A 22,536-nucleotide genomic window follows, 5' to 3' on the forward strand; every position below is an offset into this window, starting at 1 on the left:
TACGAGTTACCATCACAGATTGACAGGGTACATAATTATTGCACATGAAAGCCCACATAGCACCGGGATATCGCGAAACTGCATGTAAACGAAATACGCGTGAAAGATCGGAGTCACCCGCCCCGAGCTTCATGCATTAGTGATGCTGGGAGTGCATCAGTATCAGATGGCAGATTTCTCCAAACAGACAGACACACGCGTCCTGTGATCCTGTGAGAAGTGCTGTTTCTTTATCAATTGCGGGGGGTCCAATATAGGACCGGGAAAATACTATGGGTCAGAGAAGAGAATATAAAAATGGAAACAGACTTGAGGTCGTGTGTGTAAGGCGGCATTAATCCTATGTAATATTTTATTAAAGCACTTCTGTTGAGTCCAGCTCATGCATATTAACAGTCATTTTAAAAATCAGTGCGGTAGTACATGACGCGCTGATTGACAATCAGTTAAAGTATGAAAATTCGGTTCAATTTATTTTTATATAGCGCCTTTCATAACACAGCCGCACCATGGTGCTTGGCAAGAATGTGTGACAATCCATTACTACATGGTGTATACGAAATGATGCATGAGACGGAGAAATGTGGCGAGAGAACGTGAGGATGCCAGAAGCAGGAGCAACACTCGGATAGGAGCGTTTTCAGGTGTGAGACAAACGGCGCGCAGCCCGCGCCACGCCGCGCCGCGCTCGGACCCGCCTCCCCGGGCACTCTGCGTAGAGCCGCGCCGGGCTGTCCCAAACGCTAAAATGGCTGAGAAGCAGAAATACGAAGGTAGGGTCAAAATAGGGCACTACATCCTGGGAGACACGCTCGGAGTCGGCACCTTCGGAAAAGTCAAGAGTTAAGTCATATCCTTTTTAAATTTCTCATGTTAAATAAATGTTTTAAATGATTGCAGGGAAAAACCCTGCAGGTGTACGCCTGTATTTTTAAAACCCGATAGTGTAAAAGTTGCCGGTAGGAAGCGTACGCTGTTTGCGCAATGTGGGGCGCTCCGGCTGTGGGTAGCGGGGAAAACTGCGTAAAGCGTGTCTGAGAATGGGGAGGGTTATAAATGTAAATTCGCATCGCACCAAAGATTGGAGCTATTCTGTTGCACTTTTATTCAGATCTGATACATTGATACCTTGTATGTTGAAAGCACGTTTGCTCGAAATATATATTTTTATTATTATCGTGTATTCCTTAAATATCCGACAGTTTGTCATCGCGTCCATTAGTATAAACTGGAGCCGTTCAGGTGCAAATTACAAAATACCAGGAACATGTTACTGTTACTATGTAATCGTATTATTTTACATTTAAAAGCGGCATCCGACGCCCAAAAGGATTTCCGTGTCGTTTCGTTTACGGGCGCGGTCGATTAAAACGTTACTGATTTGCTTTAGTTTGACCTTGTAGCGTCAGTGAGAGATTATTTGATGTTTTCCACGTTGTTGTTGTTTGTTTAGGAAACTGGAGATGATATAATCTGTTTCGCATGTGTGTTTGTTTTCGGCAAGCGGATAAATTAATGCACTGTAGCCCCCACCCCCCTATACCGTAGTATTACTGATGTATCATCATCATCATCCTCATTTAAGTTTCCCATCACGTCACGATAGGTATTGTGCACACCTAGATTAACGTTATTATATGGTAATAAAACTGCTGCTTATACGATGGTTTAGCGGTCGAAATGGTGACACTTGAGGTTGAGATTTTCTTCAAATATAAATTTTACGGGATTTAACAAGTTTTAGGCGTTGTTCTAATATGCTGAAACATTACATGAAAACAAAGATCACAACAGTTATGCAAATTAACTTTATCGTATTACCCAGTATACCTTAACACGTGACACTCTCACACATTCTCCACTATAGTGTTTAAAATAGTTTCTCTGCAAACGGCAGTAGGACTTTAATGATTAGTAAATAGTGACATTTAGGTAGCATTGGGATACTTTCCTTCTCAGAATCACAGATCATCACAGGTTTTTCCCAGAAGGCCGGTGTGAAGGTCATTTACCATTAATTTTGGATTTTGAGCATTTTACATGTTCCTCTGCCTGATTTAAGAGACTAATTAAAACAGTGTACACTTTAGTGTACACAAGATACAGGTGTAATTGCTGTTGTTTCTATAGTCCTTAATATTATGTGATATGGGTGTTGTTATATGGGATGTTGTGTTATGCATAAATTGTTTAGGGACAGGAGAATCTGAGTGGGGGGGGGTTTGGCACTCCCCTCCTCCCTAAACAGAGTTATAGTTAGCCTGAAAGTTATCTTAGGAAGCACAGGGTGAGGCGTACACTCAGAAAGGGCATCTGCCCTGCACCGCTGAGCGCTGCTGAACACCGGCCCAGCGTGCAGGGGTACGAGAAGGCGGCGTGCCTTGGCATCAGAGCCGTCAGAATAAGCCAGATTGACCGAGCCGTCCTTTCAAGGCACGGAACCCCTTTCCTTCCATTAATAGCATGACTTCTACGCGGATCTTGCTAGAATTTTATTCGCATAATCTTAAATTCCAAAGTTAATCCCAGGGGTTACAGGTAAAATGCTTGGTGAACTGGCGGTTTGGACTACAGTCAGCTTCAGGATGTGGTCCATTTCTGATGCCGAGTTTATTCCGTTTTCTTTCTGGTTGTAGTCTATGTTTTTAAAATGACTTCTAACGGCTAACTTTCACATGGAGGACGTCACCCAGAAGACACAACAGTCCCTCCTATAGGTCTCTCTGAAGCAGTTGTTAAATGATCAGGGACTGGTTTCTCGAAACCTTCTTAACGCTACGTCCTTCGTAAGTTCTACCTTAACTTGTCTCTTAACGCTCCAACGTGTTTCCCGAAACATTCTTAGTTAGAATATCTTACAGAAGATACTTTTCTTAAGGTTGATCTCAGCCTCTTACTGGACTCTTATCGCTGTTATCGGGTCATACTGCTCATTTAAAATAAGACTAACATCGTTAAGGGTACAGTTTCATAATCAAATATCACTTAATTAAAAAGTAACTGATCCATATGATAAAATCATCTTCTCTGGTGCATGTCTTCGTTAGGTTTCCTCCTTGCGCAGTGAATCGGCCTCAGTTACACACGGATTCATAAAGAAAGATAAGGACCACGACGTTAATTATGTATTTATTTATTAATTGGGGGGGGGGGGGGTTCTGTCGATGTTGGGGTGGACAAGTTACCCCAATTTTCGTCGCCCTTGGAATGTCCACAGCTCTATTAATGTGACAAAGTCACAGTATATCAACACTTTGGTGTCTTTAGGTTGATAAGAGTCAACACTGCAGGTGTATTTACATGTTAGTCTAATATATTTTCCACAAAAACCACCCTGGAATAGTCCATTGGACCTTCTCTTATGTTTTATACAGTAACGCAACTGGTCTTTCATCTGTTGTGCCGTTGCTCATTCCAATATCAATGACACGTACACATATTGGTGCAAGGCGGTGTTTTATAGAACAAATAAAAAATAAAGTGGTGGGGGGGCTGGTTTGTGCAGTCAGTCGGCGAAAATCATATTTACGATTAGATGATTCAGGTTGTTAATCCATCCATCCATTTTCCAAACCACTTATCCTACTGGGTCATGGGGGGGTCCGGAGCCTATCCCGGAAGCAATGGGCATGAGGCAGGGAACAACCCAGGATGGGGGGCCAGCCCATCGCAGGGCACACTCACACACCATTTACTCACACATGCACTCCTATGGGCAATTTAGCAGGTCCAATTAGCCTCAGCATGTTTTTGGACTGTGGGGGGAAACCAGAGTACCCGGAGGAAACCCCACGACGACATGGGGAGAACATGCAAACTCCACACACATGTAACCCAGGCGGAGACTCGAACCCGGGTCCCAGAGGTGTGAGTCAACAGTGCTAACCACTGTACCACCATGCCGCCCCCCCAGGTTGTTAATTTTGTATTTTATTTTTAGGTTCTCCCCAGTTATGATTACTGCAATGTTTGTAAGCATTCCTGCAGTGTTATATTTATAAAGAGCACGGTAAAGAGTAAAGAGTCTCTCCTGCAGCAGTCAAGCAATGGCTGCCTGGAGGGAATAATCAATTCTCTGGCCATCGATGTCAACCAATCAGGTGCTCCGGCGCCAATTAAGGTCGCACTTAAGAAGCTCTCCCTAAAGCAGCCTCTTAAGAGACTGATCGGGAAATATACATAGGAAAACAAATACCTTTCGGAAGGTGTATCTTTAGAGTCTTAGCGTGAGATGCTAAGAGTTACTGTTATCAAGAAACTGGGCCAAGACGTATTGATTCCAGAACATTCTTAGTGGGGACCTCACCGTGGTTGAAGTACGTTTACATTTTTCCCCTGGTCTGGATAACGTTCTGTTGGACTTCATATTTGAGCAAAAGTGATGTGCTTGTGGTTTATTAGCTTGTTTTTGGGTGGAGCCATGCTGGTTTTCACCTTCTTCATGTCTAGGCACTATTTCTTTAGGGATCGTTATCCGGCTTCAGTGCCGTGTGCAGTGCGTCATGAGGCCCTCACAATGAAATTTCAGTCTAATTTGAAGTACGGCTGTTATATCACAACATTCCTAATACCCACATATCGCGGCGTCGGGCAGAACCAGGCATTGCAGAAGCAGAGAGAGACACGGAGAGTCGTCTGCTGGGGAGAACACGCTCTTTATTGGTGGTCCTGAGAAGGACTATGTCAGGCACCCAACGAATGCAATTAAACACTGGAAGCACAAGGTTGTCAGAGGCTGAGCACACGATGGGAGATTTACACGAACTGAATATACACCAGGATCGGACAGGGTACACACAAGGCACGGGCAATCGCGTGCGACAACAGGTAAACGCAACCACCACCACCAACACAACAAGGGCTGTTTACAGTTTCACGCACGGCATGCTGGGAAAGTGGCCCACCGGTGCTGCAGTATTAATCGATTTAATTCGCAAGTTAGCAAATATTTAAAATCTTTCAAAAAAAATCTTACTACTTAAGCTATAAACTTTTTTTTTTCCCCATGGAGACTCTAGTGATTTCAGTTCAGTGTACGTTCCTAGCTGTTAAAATCCCAGGTTGTTCTGATATTAGGATCTGTTTGCACGACTGTTGTCTGTGGACTGTGACAGGTTTTCATGTTGAGGTCACTGTTCCAAAAAAACGCCACCTTTGCTGCCGTCTGTCTGTTACATCCTGTGACAGGTTTTCATGTTGAGGTCACTGTTCCAAAAAAACGCCACCTTTGCTGCCGTCTGTCTGTTACATCCTGTACTGTTTAGAGTACGTAAAAACAGAGGCGTTCTGTCATGAGTTTGCTGTAAACATCAATTACCGACCAATGACTTATTTATGCTATGTCAGCAACAGACCACTAGCAGTCTAGATCTGGGATACGATTCTGGAATATCCGGTTTTCCCAGAACGTCATTCTATTATCTTCCCATTGAGATGTGTTGTTTTGCTCAGATTAATTTGCTGACTCTCAGGTGCGATGACAAGTTATTTGCTAAGTTTTAAATCACAGATCCACTGCCCAGCTGCCTCAGGAGGTCGATTTAGTAGTTCTTAATGGCTTATGTACTCAATTGGTAGACTTGTGCCTTCCCCCTTACCCTTATCGAGTAGGCAGATTTTTATCATCAATATTCAGAGTAGGACATCCGCCCCCCTCCTCCCAAGGGGGACCTATCAGTAGGATTACTGGACATCCCACGAAATTTATTTTTACGGTGCTGGGCAGTGGCCTTCGCTGACTCCAAGATACGAATGAATTACCTAGTGTGCGTTAAGAAATCCTGTGAGCAAGAATAAAATGCATGACAGAAATGGAAAGCAGAGAATGGTTGTTTCTGAGAAACTGGTGCTCGCTCAAGCATTATCAACGTAACAAAGAAATAAGAACATAAGAACTATACAAACGAGAGGAGGCCATTCGGCTGTGTAAAGAAGTGCTTCCTTAAATCCAGCTTGAAATGTTCTCCCGCTAATTTCCACCTATGGCCACGAGTTCGTGTATTTAAACTAATGCTGAAGTAACTATTTGGTTGAACAGCATCCAAACCTGTTAGAATCTTATATACCTGGATCATGTCCCCCCTCAGTCTCCTTTGCTTGAGACTGAACAGATTTAGCTCAAGTAACCTTTCCTCGTATGACAGTACGGCACTCTCTTATACAGTAGCAAACGCTTGTCCTTTTCACGTTACTATTTGTAATGATTTCACTGTCTGGACTGTGCGTAAATGCAGCGGTGGGGATTGGTGCCGAAATCGCCCAGCCGGCGTATGTAAAAGAGGCAAGGGGACGCAGTGTCTCCGGCTGTAGAGAGCAGGAAACGAGACAGAGTGCGCAGGAGGCTGAAGCAGGACAAACATGCTGAAGTATCCCCTTCATTAACGGGGTCGTCATGAGGGGAGGGGTGGAGGCAGGTGTTCAGGGCGAATCCCACAGCCCGGGGGGGTTCAGCGGAGTTGTGGGCCGCTGCTCTTGTTTGCATGCTGCACTAGCAGTTAATCTCCTCCGCTGGCCAGCATCCCTAACAGGAGCTGACGGAAAACCCCTTAGTCTGACACACAACGCACGTTGGCATTTGAAATATACAGCAGTCAGAGTACAGAAATACCTCACCCTGCGTCAGTTATCGGTTCAAAAAGGCACGACTTAACACGAAAAGCCCCCTAAAAATTCGGTACCAAACACCAGGTAAAAAAAGAAATATATTTTTTACATTTGTAAGTTTTTATCTGATTCTGTACATCACGATATATAATTTTTAACATATTTTTAACATCGCCTGACCGACGTAAGGTTGTGTAAACCAACTGTATTTTTCTTTCCCATATTTTTAACAAAAAGTAACACGAATCGAGGATGCCATCGACTCCAGAGGGTTAAATTCTCTTCCTCGTTTTAATGAGAGGATATCTTAGTAAGTTAGCTGTCATTTCATAATATTGCCTGCACACTGACACAAAAGTAAATAAACAATGTTATACATATAAGAAGAATTAAGCCACTGTTAGCTTGCTAGCTCTGTGTGTGTCAATTTCCTGCAACATGCCTAAGAGTCTGTGTGTGTCCCATCAGTCGGCGAGCATCAGCTCACGGGACACAAGGTCGCAGTGAAAATCCTCAACCGGCAGAAGATCCGCAGCCTCGATGTGGTCGGAAAGATCAAGCGGGAGATTCAGAACCTCAAGCTGTTCCGGCACCCACACATCATCAAGCTGTGAGTGTGCCGCGATGTCGTCCCTTTACTGGGAGCCCAGTGGAAACATCTGGAGCGCAGTTATGCCCAGAGGAAGGAGGAAGTAGGGATATTATATCAGTCACTCGGAGACACAAGTGTTTAGCCAGCTGTGCGCCTGCACTGGCGGGTTTGTGGACTGTGCAGCCCACCCTGGATCCTGCTGCTAATTACATTTGATGTTACAATATGGAGTGAATTAATAGCACTGCCAGTGTTACTGACTGTCGTCTGTTTCTCTATGAGGTTCCACTCAGTGGGAAAGATTTATACAATAAAATATGTAAAACCTGTGGCAAGATTTTAAGATTTAGTAGCACAGAATAGTGTACACCCACAGAACAATCAATACAAGCACCTGCAAGTAAATAGTAAATATACAAGCGAATAATTGGACTACAGAGAAGTGTATTTCATGTCCAAACAGGAGTTAACCAAAAACATACGTAGCATTTTACAATTATAAGTATATTAGTGTCCGCAGGAAGGTTCCAGTCAAAGTCCACATGGGTGCTCTTTTGGCTGTTATGGAGATTATTTTATATCGGAAAGTCTGCCTGCATCCTGCCTAAGAGCCTAAAAATAAGTTCAGGTAAGATAGCCGCAGCGATGGCTGCCCCCTTAGAGGTTAACGCTGTGCTGTTATTTTTAGGACTAGAGCTGCACTGGTCAGTATGAAGCACCAGAGATCTCGGCACCCCACCGACGTTGTCAGGGCAGACTCTGAAATAAGCTATTTATCTCTTGTAGTAGCAGCCCAGACATCTTCTGTTCAATTTAACAAAATATCCACTGCAATCGTGGCAAATCTGTGAGGTTTGCGTTTCTCTGCAGCGCTGTTGGCAAGCTGTTCTCCCCGATATCTCATTTGTCACCGTGACTGAGGAAGATTAAGGGAAATGGGATGTACTGTTCTCGAGACCGTGGTGCAAACCATGGTTAAACTCTTCCTCCGCTTCTCTAAACACGTCTGAAGGTCTTTCACCACGTTTCTTTCAAGCCGTCTGCCTTGGTTGTAGCCAAAACATCGTGCTGACCATCAAATGCGGAAACGTTATGGAGGTAAATATTGACTTCAGCTTGTATTGAATGTAGAGAAAATGTTATTGACGAGCAGCTACGTGTAGAAAAATGGTTATGGGATGCAATGCAGGGCTGAGGTGATGCTGTCCTGCCAGCAAGAGCCGTCTAACAAAATTCAGTATGTACAGTAGGTATATGACAGAGGCTGTAGGTAAGCTGTCCTACAATCACTTCCCAGACACGTTAATATAGGATATGAGCCTAATTACTGTTCTAAGCAAAGCCAGTTTACACAGGGATATTTGTCGTACAGTGTTACTCCTGTGTACTGCTTTGGTTCCATGATGATCAGGCAAACTGCAAAGATATTCAACTGCAATGTTAATGTAAGCATGCTTAGAGCTGCAGTGCCTGGTATAGGCATCTCAGGTGGATTGCTGTACATACTACAGTGGTACTTCATTTGTTTATCCGTCATCTCCGTGAAGGACTGGTATATTATATGTATTACTTGTACTGGCCATTGATAAGAGGAACTGGCATATTAATTGCTGGGGGGGGGGGGGTTCTATATTAAGAATAATTAGTAATTACGATGATAAAACTGTATCTTTTCTCAAGATTTCAATACATGCTTAGTAAATACTCTCTAAACACGCCACACCATCAGTCTGACATGCAGTGGCTTCTGTCTGCTCTGCTGGACAAGCATAAAGTCTCCCTTGGTTTTCATCATTCATCGGAGGTGTTTTCTGAGTGTATAATTTCCGGGGCTGCCCCTCCCCCACCCCATTAAGAATATTATAATGATTTTCTTTTTTATGTTTTAAAATTCACTAAAACCACCATTATTGTATGTAGTAATGATCACTGCTTTTTAATGTCATTTTTGATTAAATGATGGCCAATGTATGAAAGTTAAGTAGCGCATTACAAACTAATTAGAACTGTAATTCGCCCATTGTTTTTGTTACCATTTTTAATATTTGTTCAGTAGTTTGTAATTGTTTTTGACGTGGTCATGTGACTAACACGGACGGCCTTTTTGTTTCAGGTACCAGGTGATCAGCACGCCTACAGACTTCTTCATGGTGATGGAGTATGTTTCAGGAGGAGAGCTCTTTGACTATATCTGTAAGCATGGAAAGGTAAGCGTGTTTCCCAGCTGTCGCTAGATCAGGGAATCTTCTAGCTTATGTTAGAGACTGTAGATGGTAGATTAGTTTAACACTGTACCGGTGAACGTCGACGTGTTTGGCCATATCGGCACTGGCACTTGGGAAACATGATCCGAAAAAGTGAGTGAGGGCTGGACTTCATGAGCAATACGTGACCAAACCTCCCTGACTTCGGCCAATAAATTATTACAGGGTTTTGGGGATGTAACCAGACACCTCACTGAATGTCCTGTGGTCCGCCGTGTTCCGGCAGCATGCGGACGGCCATGGTCACAGCTGTGCTGCTTGTTGCAGGTGGAGGACCCCGAGGCAAGGCGTCTCTTCCAGCAGATCATCTCCGCTGTGGATTACTGCCACCGGCACATGGTCGTCCACCGTGACCTGAAACCCGAGAACGTGCTGCTGGACGGCAGCATGAATGCCAAGATCGCTGACTTTGGTAGGCCGCCGCACGTAGCTGAGGGGCAAGGCCAACTGCTGGGTTGCTGGGTACATCAGCTTCTTTTTTGTTTGGTGCTGGTGGGGGTAAGGTGGCGGGTAGCCGCAACTCGATAGGCTTGGGGGGGGCCACTGGCTGCCATTTAATAGGCTGTCACCCCAGGCCATTTCTGGATCGTGCAAGACATGTGGGCTGAATTTGGCGTCTAGTGTTGAGGGGATTATGAGTCAGATCAGCTGTTTGAATTGATCTTCAACGCAGGTGGTACTAAAGGTTAGAAAGGCCAGCTTATTGGACGTAACAGAGAGAGTGAGTTTCCAGTGTGCATTAATCATGACATCCTGATGAGTTTATTTAATTGTATCAATAAAGCCAATTTACCAAGTCTTTGGTTACAGGAATATAAAGAGAAAGTAAATAGTTATTGGTAAGCATTTTTTATTTTAATGTGCGTAATCATAAAAACTGATAGCCTGCATTTCATTATTTTTCCATCAGTCCATATTCCAAACACTTGCCTGGTCACATGAAGCCAGTCACAGTCCATCACAGGGCACATGGGAGGGGACACCCTGGACAGGATGCCAGTCCATCATAGGACATGAGGCAGGGGACACCCTGGACAGGATGCCAGTCCATCATAGGACATGAGGCAGGGGACACCCTGGACAGGATGCCAGTCCATCATAGGACATGAGGCAGGGGACACCCTGGACAGGATGCCAGTCCATCATAGGACATGAGGCAGGGGACACCCTGGACACGATGCCAGTCCATCATAGGACATGAGGCAGGGGACACCCTGGACAAGATGCCAGTCCATCATAGGACATGAGGCAGGGGACACCCTGGACAGGATGCCAGTCCATCATAGGACATGAGGCAGGGGACACCCTGGACAGGATGCCAGTCCATCATAGGACATGAGGCAGGGGACACCCTGGACACGATGCCAGTCCATCATAGGACATGAGGCAGGGGACACCCTGGACAGGATGCCAGTCCATCATAGGACATGAGGCAGGGGACACCCTGGACAGGATGCCAGTCCATCATAGGACATGAGGCAGGGGACACCCTGGACAGGATGGTAATATCCTGGACGGCAGCTACAGGGGGATATCAATGGTCTCAGTGCCGTGTATGATCCACGCCAGGGTCATCCTCAACTCGCTTACCTACTAGTGATCAGAGAATCTGGTTTTATGCCTAAGAAGTCTAGCATCGACCTCATCCTGGCACTGTAGGTTCTCACTGAGGGCAAATGCGCATGTTGACAAGGTTTCTTTGCAGCCTTTGTTGATTTTTGTACAGCATTTGACTCGGTTGAACGAGCTGCCCTGTATGATGAGTCTGAGACTCCATAGGATCCCCCCGAAGTTGCTTGATGTCATGGCCAGCCTGTACATTGGTACTGCGAGTGCTATGCTGAGTGGAGGCCTGCCTTCTTCCCTGTGGATTCTGGGATTTGTCAGGGGCGTGTTCTTGCTCCTAATCCGTTCAACGCTTAAATGGACTAGGTGTTCGGCAGGGTCGTGGGGCCCAGTGGCCGTGGGGCATCTGTTGGTGAGGAAACATTCACCGATCTTGACTTTGCCAACGATGCTGTGATCTTCACAGAGTCAGTCGGAGAGTATGTCGACCTTGCCGAGAGGTTCGCTTACTTCGGCAGTGACATTCGTGTCTCTGGTGACTTTTCCTATGAGGTCAGTATATGGATTGGGAAAGTATGGGGGGCATGAGGTCACTGGAAAGGGATGTGTGGAGGCCCCCCCATTTCTTTGTAAGAGGACGAAAGTCCAAGTCTTTAGAGTCCTGGTGCTCCTTATCCTGCCGTATGGTTACGAGACATGGACACTATCCAGTGACCTGAGACGAAGACTGGACTCCTTTGATACTGTGCCTCTTCGGAGAATCCTTGGGTACCGCTGGTTTGACTTTGTGTCGAATGACCGGTTGCTCAGGGGGTCCCAAATAAGGCACATTACCTGCATTGTGAGGGAGCCTCAGTTATGGCTTAGCGGCCATGTGGCACGTTTCCCTGTGGTTGATACGGCTCTCAGGATCCTCAATACTGAGGTCCGAAGTGGCTGGACCAGGCCGAAGGGACATTAGCGTAACCCCTACCTGTGGCAGATAGATGATGACTTCCGGAGGGTGGGACTGGACCGCGTGTCGGCCTGGAGGGTCGGCAGCTGGGATCCTGAGGTGTTTCATCGTGTAGCGGGGGCGCCAGCGTGCTGCACCAGTGCATGCTCCCTGACCTGATCCGATCCGGAGATGTGAAGTGATGGTGCTTCCTACTGTGTATGTGTCATAGTAAGAAATCTACCAAGGGTCCATATAACTGCATGCACTGTATTTTAACACCTCGGTTCTTAATGTCTTGCATACCATTACCCCTGCACACTGTACGGAAGAGTATGGAGATGTGCTACATTCTTCTTTCAGGGCTCTCAAATATGATGTCTGATGGAGAGTTCCTCAGGACGAGCTGTGGATCCCCCAACTATGCAGCTCCTGAGGTCATCTCTGGCAGGTGCGAGTAATGCCTCTCTTATCCCCCCACCCCTCCCCTTGTATGGGTCCTACGCCTGTTGGCATATTTTTGCGTTTCTGCTATTGTTGTACTGTATTATATACCTTCCAGATATAGATGTTATGTGAACACTAACCGGACCTTGTGTGAAACCTGAACTCTCTTCTTTTGTAATGGTAAACGAGGTAACTATTTCGCTTTAATTTAATATATAAATCTGGGCACTTTCCAGCACAGATGTCCTAATATGCTGAGGGATGTGCAATGTAAACGCATTTTAGATGACATAGGCAGAGCCGGAAGCAGTGTGGTCAGTGTTTGCTGGATGATGTTTGTAGGTGAAGGTGACGTGGTGCTGTTCCTAGGCTGTATGCAGGTCCCGAGGTGGATATCTGGAGCTGCGGGGTGATCCTGTACGCCCTGTTATGTGGGACCCTGCCCTTTGACGACGAGCACGTGCCAACCTTGTTTAAGAAGATTCGAGGAGGGGTTTTCTACATGCCCGAGTACCTCAACCGCTCTGTGGCCAGCCTGCTGATGCTGATGCTGCAGGTGGATCCTCTGAAGAGAGCCACTATAAAAGACATCAGGTTTGCATTTTCACTGGGCTCCCGAGGGGCACGGGAACACAAGGAAAACTCTACGGAAAGTGCTGGGGGCTACCATATTGCATTAAGGTTCAGTGCTCTTAAACTGAGCAAATATAGGATTAAAGGGAATAGAAAACTCTTATTTATTGTTTTCGCTATTAATTTCCATAGCTACCCTGCAGTGGGTTGCACCAACTAAGCATACATTCCATTGTCAGGTTGGGTGCAAAGTGTACGTTGACAATAGTTAGTTTCAAATTAACCCCGCATTTTGTGAGTTGCATTGCTGCTATTTAAGTTACAATGTAGTTAGTAGCTACTAAAAAAAAAAAAAATACTATTGCACAGTGATGTTTCAACCATGGACGACCAATCAGTATCACTGTCTGATATTGCCAGAGCCAGCTCGCTGTTCCACATGGTTGTTGAGTTTGAGTTGCGTATAGCTACTGATTTATTTTCTCTGTATTTGTGAAAAGTATTTCACCCACAAATATACTGGAAGCCTGTAATGTTCCACCATCAGTGATGTAAGACATCTTCACTAGGTAACTTGTTAGTTGTGCTTTTGGAGAGCACAAAACTCATGGTTTGGACTTGCATCACGTTATTTTTTTTTCAACAAATTTAAACTTTGTTTTCTATTTATTACTTGGAGAACTTAAGGAAAACGCAAAGCAAGGAACTTTTAACATGCCCCATTCAAGTGAATTCACAACTGCTTTATCACTGCATCTTTTCACTGCAACTCTACATCGTACAGAAGACATCCAGCAATATTGTTTTTGTCTTATTCACTTATTTTTTTCCTCATACTCTCATCAGAGCCAAAGTTGATTTCTCTACATCACGAAATAAAAGTTATTTTGGGAAAACAAAAAAGTTGTAATTAGACACACAAACAGCATTTTTTCAGGAGAAAAAGGGAAGCAGATTTCACTGAAAATGCCGTAGTCAATGCTATTGAATCCATGCATTTTTTTATTGCGTTCCCACCAAAAATCTAAACTTCTCCCATGTGCTATACATAGGGGGGGCGGGGAGGGGGGGGGGGGGACTTCAACTTCAAAGCAACAGCTGCAGTTAAACTGTATTTCACACTATCGTGGTTGAATTTTGCAATTACGAACTGCTGAGGGGGATCCGTATGGGTCATGGATCAATTACGGTCCGTTGCACTGCTAGTTTGTTTAGCAAATTAGTAGTAATTTTGTAGTAATAAAGTTTACTAGACATTTATTAATAGACATTTATTGTAGGTGCTTGGCATCTGTTCTGCTGCATGAGATGCTGGAGCTCTGGGAATACAAATAGGCTTCACTCGGACCATAAGGCAGGGCAATGCACTTTTCTAGCTTGCCAATGATGTTAACTGACTAGACTGTGGGTTGACATAGCAAGCCTGTGACCTTGTTTAATCAGTGAATAATGTGACAATTTATTGAAATGATTTCTGTTAGCGGTGTAATGTTGCCATTTTTACCACTTTTAACAACTTTATATCTAATGATGAGGATGTGTATAATTTATGTTTTAACTTAATGTTACTTTGAAATTCCTCGTGTGGTGTAAACTCAAACGTAGGTGCTGTTTACATCCACTGTATACTACAACCAAACTTGTGCTTAACTGGTACAACCCACTGCATTTTATATAACCTTTTTTTGCTTGAACATCCTGGACTTTCAGATCTCACATTTTCCACACAGATGCTCGACAGTGTTATTAGCCAGTGTAACGTTTTGGCTTGGTTAACGATTTCCAGAGAGCACGAGTGGTTCAAGCAGGATCTGCCTGGCTACCTGTTCCCCGAGGACCCTTCTTACGATGCCAATGTGATCGACGAGGAGGCGGTGCGGGAGGTCTGCGAGAAGTTTGAGAGCACAGAGTCCGAGGTTATGAGTAGCCTGTACAGCGGCGACCCACAGGACCAGCTGGCCGTGGCGTACCACCTGATCATCGACAACCGCCGCATCATGAACCAGGCCAGTGAGTTCTACCTGGCCTCCAGCCCACCGACCGGCTCTTTCATGGAGGAAGGCATGCCCCTGCCCCCAGGGGTCAAGCCCCATCCTGAGCGCATGCCGCCACTGCTGGCAGACAGTCCCAAGGCCCGCTGCCCTCTGGACGCTCTGAACACCACGAGGCCCAAGCCGCTGGCCGTGAAGAAGGCCAAGTGGCACCTGGGCATCCGCAGCCAGAGCAAACCCTATGACATCATGGCGGAGGTGTACCGGGCCATGAAGCAGCTCGAGTACGACTGGAAGGTACAACCTGCTCATCCCAGAGCCACAGTGAGGAGTCACTGAATGAGTCGGTGCACAATGGTCCATTTCACCCCTGTCTACTAACGTACAACTGAAAGTCACTTACGCAATGGCCAGAGAGCTTCAGGATCTTAGGAAGTAGGCATGTACACAATAAGAAGAGGAATGAATAGTTTAATGTGTTTTATATCCCATCATTTTGGTAGCATGAAATGTCCTTTTACAGCAGAAAACAGACGGTAGTAAAAACGTGTGCATTCGTATGTGGATTACTTACAGTTAGGTGCAGAAATAACAAAATAGAATTGCTCAGGGTAAAGGTCTGACAGGGTCTGTCATGGACTGCTTTGATGGACAGGTAGTCAATCCCTATCACCTGCGAGTGCGACGGAAGAACCCGGTCACAGGGAACCTGGTGAAGATGAGTTTACAGCTCTACCAAGTGGACAATCGCAGCTATCTGCTGGACTTTAAGAGCATTGATGGTGAGTCATGCTGAATAAGCCTACTTTGTGTTCTTTGTGTAAAACCGGACCCTTCTCTGTGTCCCCTAAAGCCGGACCCTTCTCTGTGTCCCATACAGCCAGACCCTCCCCCTGTCCCCTAAAGCCAGACCCTCCCCCTGTCCCCGAAAGCCAGACCCTCCCCCTGTCCCCGAAAGCCGGACCATCACCGTGTCCCCTAAAGCCGGACCCTCCCCCTGTCCCCTAAAGCCGGACCCTCCCCCTGTCCCCACCTCTTCTTGACTCACAAGAACTAAACGCCCTTAGTGCCGGACATCTTAGTCTCTCCAGCCTGACTTGTACTGGCTGTTGTGCTGCTCTCATGTGCTTCTTTAATGCTAGTGGTCACATCGCCGCAATACAGATGTCCCTCGATTCCCGCAGATGATGTCACAGAGCAGAAGTCGGGCTCCTCCACTCCGCAGCGCTCCGGCTCAGCTGCAGGACTCCACCGGCCACGGCTCAGTATCGACTCGGCCTCTCCTGCTGTGGAGGTGCCCCTGCTCAGCAGCTCACTGCCAGGCTCCTTCACGGGCTGCGTGCCACTGCTTGCCCCACGCCAGGGCAGCCACACCATGGACTTCTTTGAGATGTGTGCCAGTCTCATCACCACACTGGCACGCTGAGCGTCCTGACTGGCTGGAGACCGCCTGGCACTAGGGGGCTATTCCTGGAGTAGTATCTGTGGTAAACCAATCAGCCGCACCCCCCACCCCTTTCGTGTTCACTGAATGCCATATATAGCAATACATTGGCATATTACCCAGTGAGGTTGCAATTCTATTCATTTAGTATTTCTTGTTTCACATATATAAATGTGTGTGTGTGTGTGTGTGTGTGTGTGTGTGTGTGTGTGTGTGTATGTGTATGTATGTATGTATGTATATTTATATAACTTACCATACCCTCCTAACATCACTATTTAGATTTCTCACCAGAAATGAAATATACACAAGGAAAAAAGTTTTTTTTTTACTTTTAACATGTTTTATAAGTGCTTTATGTAAGTATACTTTCAGGCCCATATCTTGTGTGGTGCAGTAATCTGTATTTATAGCGCCTTGCCCTATATGGTCAGTAGGGAAGCCCAGTCAGCCAACACAGGTTGGCTGAGCACCGCCGGCGCGCCCATTTCCCATGATGCACCCCAGCTCCCACAGCTTGCCATTATCAGCAGCAGTTAAACCAGAACAGTGCGACTGGGACCTGGTGAACGACTCCTACCTTGATGAATCGGTCCGGTCCGGTTGCATGGTCAGAATCACATTTTGTCAGACGTCCCCGTTCACAAATCTGTCATTTAACCGGTTGGCTCGTTTCCGGATGCAGTGACAGCATCTAAAGAAGCTTCGCGCAAAGCATGCGGACAGGTGCCGTGGATGCGCCCTGCAGTGATCCCGATGCTCCATGTCAGCTGAGGTGGTTCTGCGGCAGAGTAGTAAAGCGCTGGACGTAAGGCGTAATCTGCAAAAGCTCTGCAGAAGTGCGACCAGCTCGGGCTGATAACATTCTGCAGCATCGGCTGGAGCAGATGAGCAGCTAATCTCCTATAACCAGTCTCATTTAAGGTGAGGAGCGGAAAAATCCCCGGAGAATGGCCACTCCCACCCTCCAAGCCGTGGTGGGGGGGGGGGAGGGGGGTGCAGAGCTGAAATGAGCTTTGGGATGGGAGGCGGTGCATTCGGCCCACCGCTGCTAGACTGTCCCCGTACAGGCTGAGATAGACTCCTGCCAATGTAAAGACCACAGAAGTGTCTGTAAAGCCGGATAAGCAGCATGTTTCAAAGCAGCACAAAGTGCACATTCTGTATATCAGTACATTACAAGGAAGGAGGTACAAATAAGTATATATCGTCATTTCAAGGATTTCGCTGGAGACAGGTGCTGTGAAAAGGTTGTTGTTAGTCTGTAAATAATATTTAAACTGTATGGTGTATTTGCTAAAATTGGGAATCGCTGCCAACATCCGGTTGGTGTTGTGGTTTGCGGTGTTAGCAAGTAGCATTGGAAACAGCTGAGGTAACGCATCACCTTTATGTAAGACCACAGAAACATCTTCGCTGTTGCCTTAACACATGTTTTTTTTATTATTTTTTTATTGAACTACTGCGGTGGGAAGTATTTTATGTTAGAACTGTGTATTAGTGCAATATTTCACACGACCTCACTCTTCGGAAGTTACTGTGAATCAGGCTGAGATGCCGGATGGGCGGCGGCCACGCAGCAGTGGAGTTTCGGTGCCAACGTGGTTGCTGGTGCTATAACCAAACCGTAGAAATGAGGAACGGAGCAGCTCTGTGGCCAGTGAAAGGTTAATTTTCTCTTCCTTACATCTTTGGGGGAAAAAGCCTTGGAGGCATCACTGGCTGTATCGAAGAGGCAGTCAGGAGATCCCAGCTGCAAAAAAAAAAAGAGCGGGACAGGCGATCACTCATCCGTGCGTCAGTGCCTGCCGTCTCCTTTAATGGCTGCTTGCAGGACATAGACAGACCGGTTGTCCCTGCTTGAGCTCTGTGTGTTTCTCTGGTACCACTTCATGTGTTTCTTGTGTATGCAGTGGTGGATTTTCATCCTGGCTGACTGTGAGTTTCGGACGGGCCGTGCATTCTCGGGGCTCTGTCTTGCGGTCTTCTTACACCTTGTTCTCCACGTCTACGCTAAACGCTCCCGCTGCGTCGTCTTGCCGTTTGGTTTTCCCCCGCTCCTCATGCAGGACCCGTGACGTACTCTGTGACTTGACTTGCTTATCGTGTCTCATGGGAGTGTGTGAATGGGCTTTGTGTGTCGTGGTAAACTGTAAAAAAAAAAATAAAATAAAAATAATGCAACCTCGGCATGCACAAAACCGAATGTGAGATCTTACTGCAGTGCGTCGGAATGAATTGTGCCACCTGCTGCTGAAAAAATGCAATTACACTTAATTACAATACAATAACATGATTACAGGTTACATTCACTTTAGGTATTAAAAGGAAAAATAACACAAATGATATATACAAAAAAAATGAACGAAATAACTGAGCTGTATGTTTGTGAACGATATAGAGTGTTTTCTGCTAATTCACTTCCTGAAAACTATTTCTAGGTATTCTGTGGATCCTTACTTGACATTCTGTTATCTAACTCTGTATTTGTGAATAGGAGGTTGTGGGTCCCTTATTCATAAACCGTGTGTTTGGGTCTGAGGAATGCGTACTTTAAAGTCGCACGGTGAAGACACTTGTGTCCAGAAAACATGTTTCTATTGGATCTGCTGTGTGGAATTCAGCTGTACAATCTGCAGTGAGTTCACGATAAAAGGTGCTGGAGTGCAGTTCCCAAAAGTTTTGTGACATTAAGTACTTTATTGTACCAAAAATATTTAGTTGATCAGCGAGTGTTTCTCAAAACCCTTTGTAACAACTAAAGTAGTTCATAAAACTCATTTGTAAATTTAACTAGTGAACTGACCGACTTATTTTAATGAAGTCGTACTTCATTTTAGTTTTTTCCTGCTATTCTGTCAGAGAGATAAAGGTCGCCGTAAATAGATCAAGGAAAAATACACACTGGTGATCTTTTTTGGACAACGTAGTAATAATAATATTTGGTCAAGGTTGCAATATAAAATTGTAATGTAGGTTATAAAATATAGCAGAAAAGGCTCTTTGAAGTTGTTACAGCTGCATGTAACACCGGTCTGTACCAGGGTTGTGCATCATTCAGAACTAAATTGAGAATAACCCCTGAAATTTTAATTCATGAATTTCTGCAGTGGGAAACTGGATGCAGAATTGCAATTTGAATTGAAGGAAGCAGAATTAAGGGAATTGAATGCACATAAATTCATATAAATTATGCGTATGCAGCTTTTAACAATATTTCAATGCGAGTTACACAAGCATGTTAAAATGCACAGCATATAATGTATCGTTGCAGTAAAAATGGTATTCGGTATGAAGGAATGCAACATTAGAAGAGCTTATTTAAGTAATTTCGTGTACCATCATGAAAGAGCACTTCATACGGTAATACAAGTGTCCTCCATCTGACAACAGACAGCTACTCACATGAAAAGCTACTAAAGTTCTGCCATGCATGAATGGTTAAATCTGAAAAAACAAAAAATATTTGCCCATGGAAAATTACTTGGTAAACCAGCATAAACCAAAAGTATATTACAATTCAATAGGCTAAAAGTTATATATAATTTAAGAAGTTATACATAATTAAACAAGTTACCCACTGATGCCTATATAAACTTAGTATATACAGTACATCTACCCTCTAGGAAGTAAATCTAGTATATAATTATTTTCATTTTGCAATATTAAGTCATATGTGATTTCATTGAATTTCTTTGAAGTGAAATGAATGAAATTTTTCTTCCTGTCATTAAGTCAATTCAAGTCAGGTAGGTTTATTTGTCATTTTAGCCATATACACAGTATATAGTGAAACGAAACATTGTTTTTTCAGGGCCAAGGTGCACAAAAATGGACAGAAACACAGCACTACAACTGCAATATACAGGACAAGTGCACAGTGCAGTCGACAGTAGTAGCCGTGATGGTCTGAGATGAATGCTTGAATCAATTATTTATTGCAGAAACAGTATTTATGACTTGTACTGTATTTTAGCAGCAAAAAGATGGCAATAAATGATAAATAAATGTGCGAATACATTAAACTGTATGTGAAATTATTTGTAATTCAGTTTTGATTCAAGAGTCTGACAGCCTGAGGGAAGAAGTAGAGGTTGGTATGTTGCGGAACCTTTGGCCAGACGGAAGGAGGGAAACGAGGGTGTGTGTGTGAGGGTGGGGGGGTGTGGAATCATTCACACATTCTAATTCACTTTACAATTCAGCATCCCAGAGGTTGTAGCCAGTTCAAATTCTGATTCGTGAATGGAATGGGACAGAATTAATAAATTATACATTTTGCACGATCCTGGTACATCATGAGCTAACCTGTCAAACTTGCTGTGTATTCAGTCACATCCTTTAAATTGAGAAGCTGAATCGCCACTTACTATACGCAACGACAATGGCTGCTGTCCACAGAATTTTGTAAACTGTCTGAATGCTGTTTTGTGAATGGGCATGGACCCCCTTTGATCATCTCAGTAATAAACAACTCATAGAGGAAAAGCAGACTGTCCTGGGATGAAATAGTGAGTCTTCATGGTCTGCAGCAAGATGAATTGAAAAGAGGAAGACGCCAAAATGTCGTCGTTCCTCCCAGCGTGCAGCTTCTGATGACTCTGTTCTCTGCTTCTATACCACTGGATTCCTGCAGACCACTGTTGATGCGTGTGGCCAAATCTGTGCATGCAGTGACCAGGTTACTATTGCACCATGCATGCAACAACACGATTCTAACGCCTTCACAAGTTCTCGAGGGTCTAAGATTTTTCCCCGAATGCTGCTGTGCTGCACAACATCGCAGTAATTATTAAATTATTAAAATGTGTTTTCTCATGTGTTTGCTGGAGAGGAGCCAGCTAAGAACTATAAGTTCATTGGTTAAAGCTTTTGGGAAACATTCGCAAAACTCCCTTCTTTACCTACGTTGTTAGCTTGTGTGTTATTTACTAAGATCGATCATTATTGGGAGATGCACCTCTGACTGGTCACATGTCTGATGTGTTAGTCAGTGTTCCTCTGGGATTTTGGTTTTGCTTGTTCTGAATGGTCCTGTCAGTAGCAGTGTCATCTCACACCCCTGGTTATGGGTTCAGATCCCGCCTCCTCTCCAAGTGTGTAGCTTGTATTGTGTTGTCAGACTGTCCTCTCGCTGTTTGGTTAACTGGCATCTCTAAGCAGCTCATTGTGTGAGCCTTGTCCGGCATCCCAGCCCCCCCCCCCCCCCCCCAATCTGGTATGAAGGGTTGGAAGATGGATGGATTTTATGTGGACTGCACTGCATGGTGTTGCTGTTCTGATTTGCACTTTATTCAATATTCGTTGTTATATTTTTGTGACATTATGAATTAAGCCAAATGCTGTTTTGGTGCAAAATTAAATGCTATTAATTATATATATATTTGTGTGAATGTGTCTATACACAGTACTGAATGTTACATAAGCAGAGGTTCAGATGCAGAGAGTGCAAAACCAGCCCAAGATTTTGTCTCAACCAACAAGTTGAGTGTAAAGAGCGACAGTCGGAGTACCCAGCTGTTGGTTGAAATAAAGGCCCGTTTTGGATTCATACTTTCTTGACCTGAACTTTCCACATCTGATCATGGCAGTATTTTACCCGAGGCCTGGGCAAACTGGTGTTATGGAACATTGCCATGTTGCCCTGGGTACAAATGGAGCCATGGAGTCTCACTGGTTAACCCTGCAGTCTCATGTTCAACATCGAAATCCCATCCCTGTCCTGTATCTGTGTCAGTGGAGTCTGCAGATTCTCCCTGTATCATATGGGTTTCCTCTGTCCTCCTGCAGTCCAAAGACATGCAATCAGGCTATTAGAGGTGGGATTCAAACCCACAACCCTGTAAGTGTGAGGCAACGATGCTCACCAGTGTCACCAAAATTAAAAAGTTTTCATTTAATTCTCAAATTCATATGCAAAATATCTCAACATGAGGTCACTGAGCATTCTGATTGACCATTTCCAGGCGAAGTTCCACTCTGCTGATATGTTTTAGCACAATAATAAATGTATTGATTTTAATTTACCTTTTATTCTGTAAAAGAACGTGCCTCGTGTTACGTATTCATGGCACCTGACGAGTTTGGAGGCTGGTCGAATATTTACCCGTAAATCCTAAAAC

The 22,536-nt window shown here is 44.8% G+C and overlaps 1 protein-coding gene across 3 annotated transcripts; it reads left to right on the plus strand.

The window, feature by feature from the left end:
* The first annotated feature begins 183 nt into the window (after positions 1–183).
* prkaa2 (protein kinase, AMP-activated, alpha 2 catalytic subunit) lies at positions 184–21,795 on the plus strand. 3 transcript variants are annotated; one of them, XM_048976387.1, is made up of 9 exons: positions 184–644; positions 7,072–7,213; positions 9,309–9,402; positions 9,727–9,871; positions 12,323–12,410; positions 12,776–13,000; positions 14,766–15,267; positions 15,626–15,752; positions 16,155–21,795. In XM_048976387.1, the coding sequence occupies exons 1-9, from the start codon at positions 569–571 to the stop codon at positions 16,394–16,396; spliced, it is 1,641 nt and encodes a 546-aa protein (XP_048832344.1). In that variant the 5' UTR covers positions 184–568; the 3' UTR covers positions 16,397–21,795. The 3 variants fall into 3 exon arrangements, with proteins under 3 accessions (XP_048832344.1, XP_048832342.1, XP_048832345.1); XM_048976385.1 differs by lacking the exon at positions 184–644 and adding an exon at positions 657–842; XM_048976388.1 differs by lacking the exons at positions 184–644; positions 7,072–7,213 and adding an exon at positions 8,094–8,293.
* Positions 21,796–22,536: the final 741 nt, after the last annotated feature.

This window comes from Brienomyrus brachyistius, chromosome 15 (genome assembly GCF_023856365.1).
Source record: "Brienomyrus brachyistius isolate T26 chromosome 15, BBRACH_0.4, whole genome shotgun sequence".
NCBI lineage: Eukaryota > Metazoa > Chordata > Actinopteri > Osteoglossiformes > Mormyridae > Brienomyrus > Brienomyrus brachyistius.

Bases quoted from the DNA above. Each gene is read 5' to 3' on its own strand.
- prkaa2 (XM_048976385.1), top strand. From the start codon at position 749: ATGGCTGAGAAGCAGAAATACGAAGGTAGGGTCAAAATAGGGCACTAC. The intron at 7,214-9,308 runs GTGAGTGTGCCG...TTTTTGTTTCAG, and splicing joins CACCCACACATCATCAAGCT to GTACCAGGTGATCAGCACGC. The intron at 12,411-12,775 runs GTGCGAGTAATG...TGCTGTTCCTAG, and splicing joins CCTGAGGTCATCTCTGGCAG to GCTGTATGCAGGTCCCGAGG.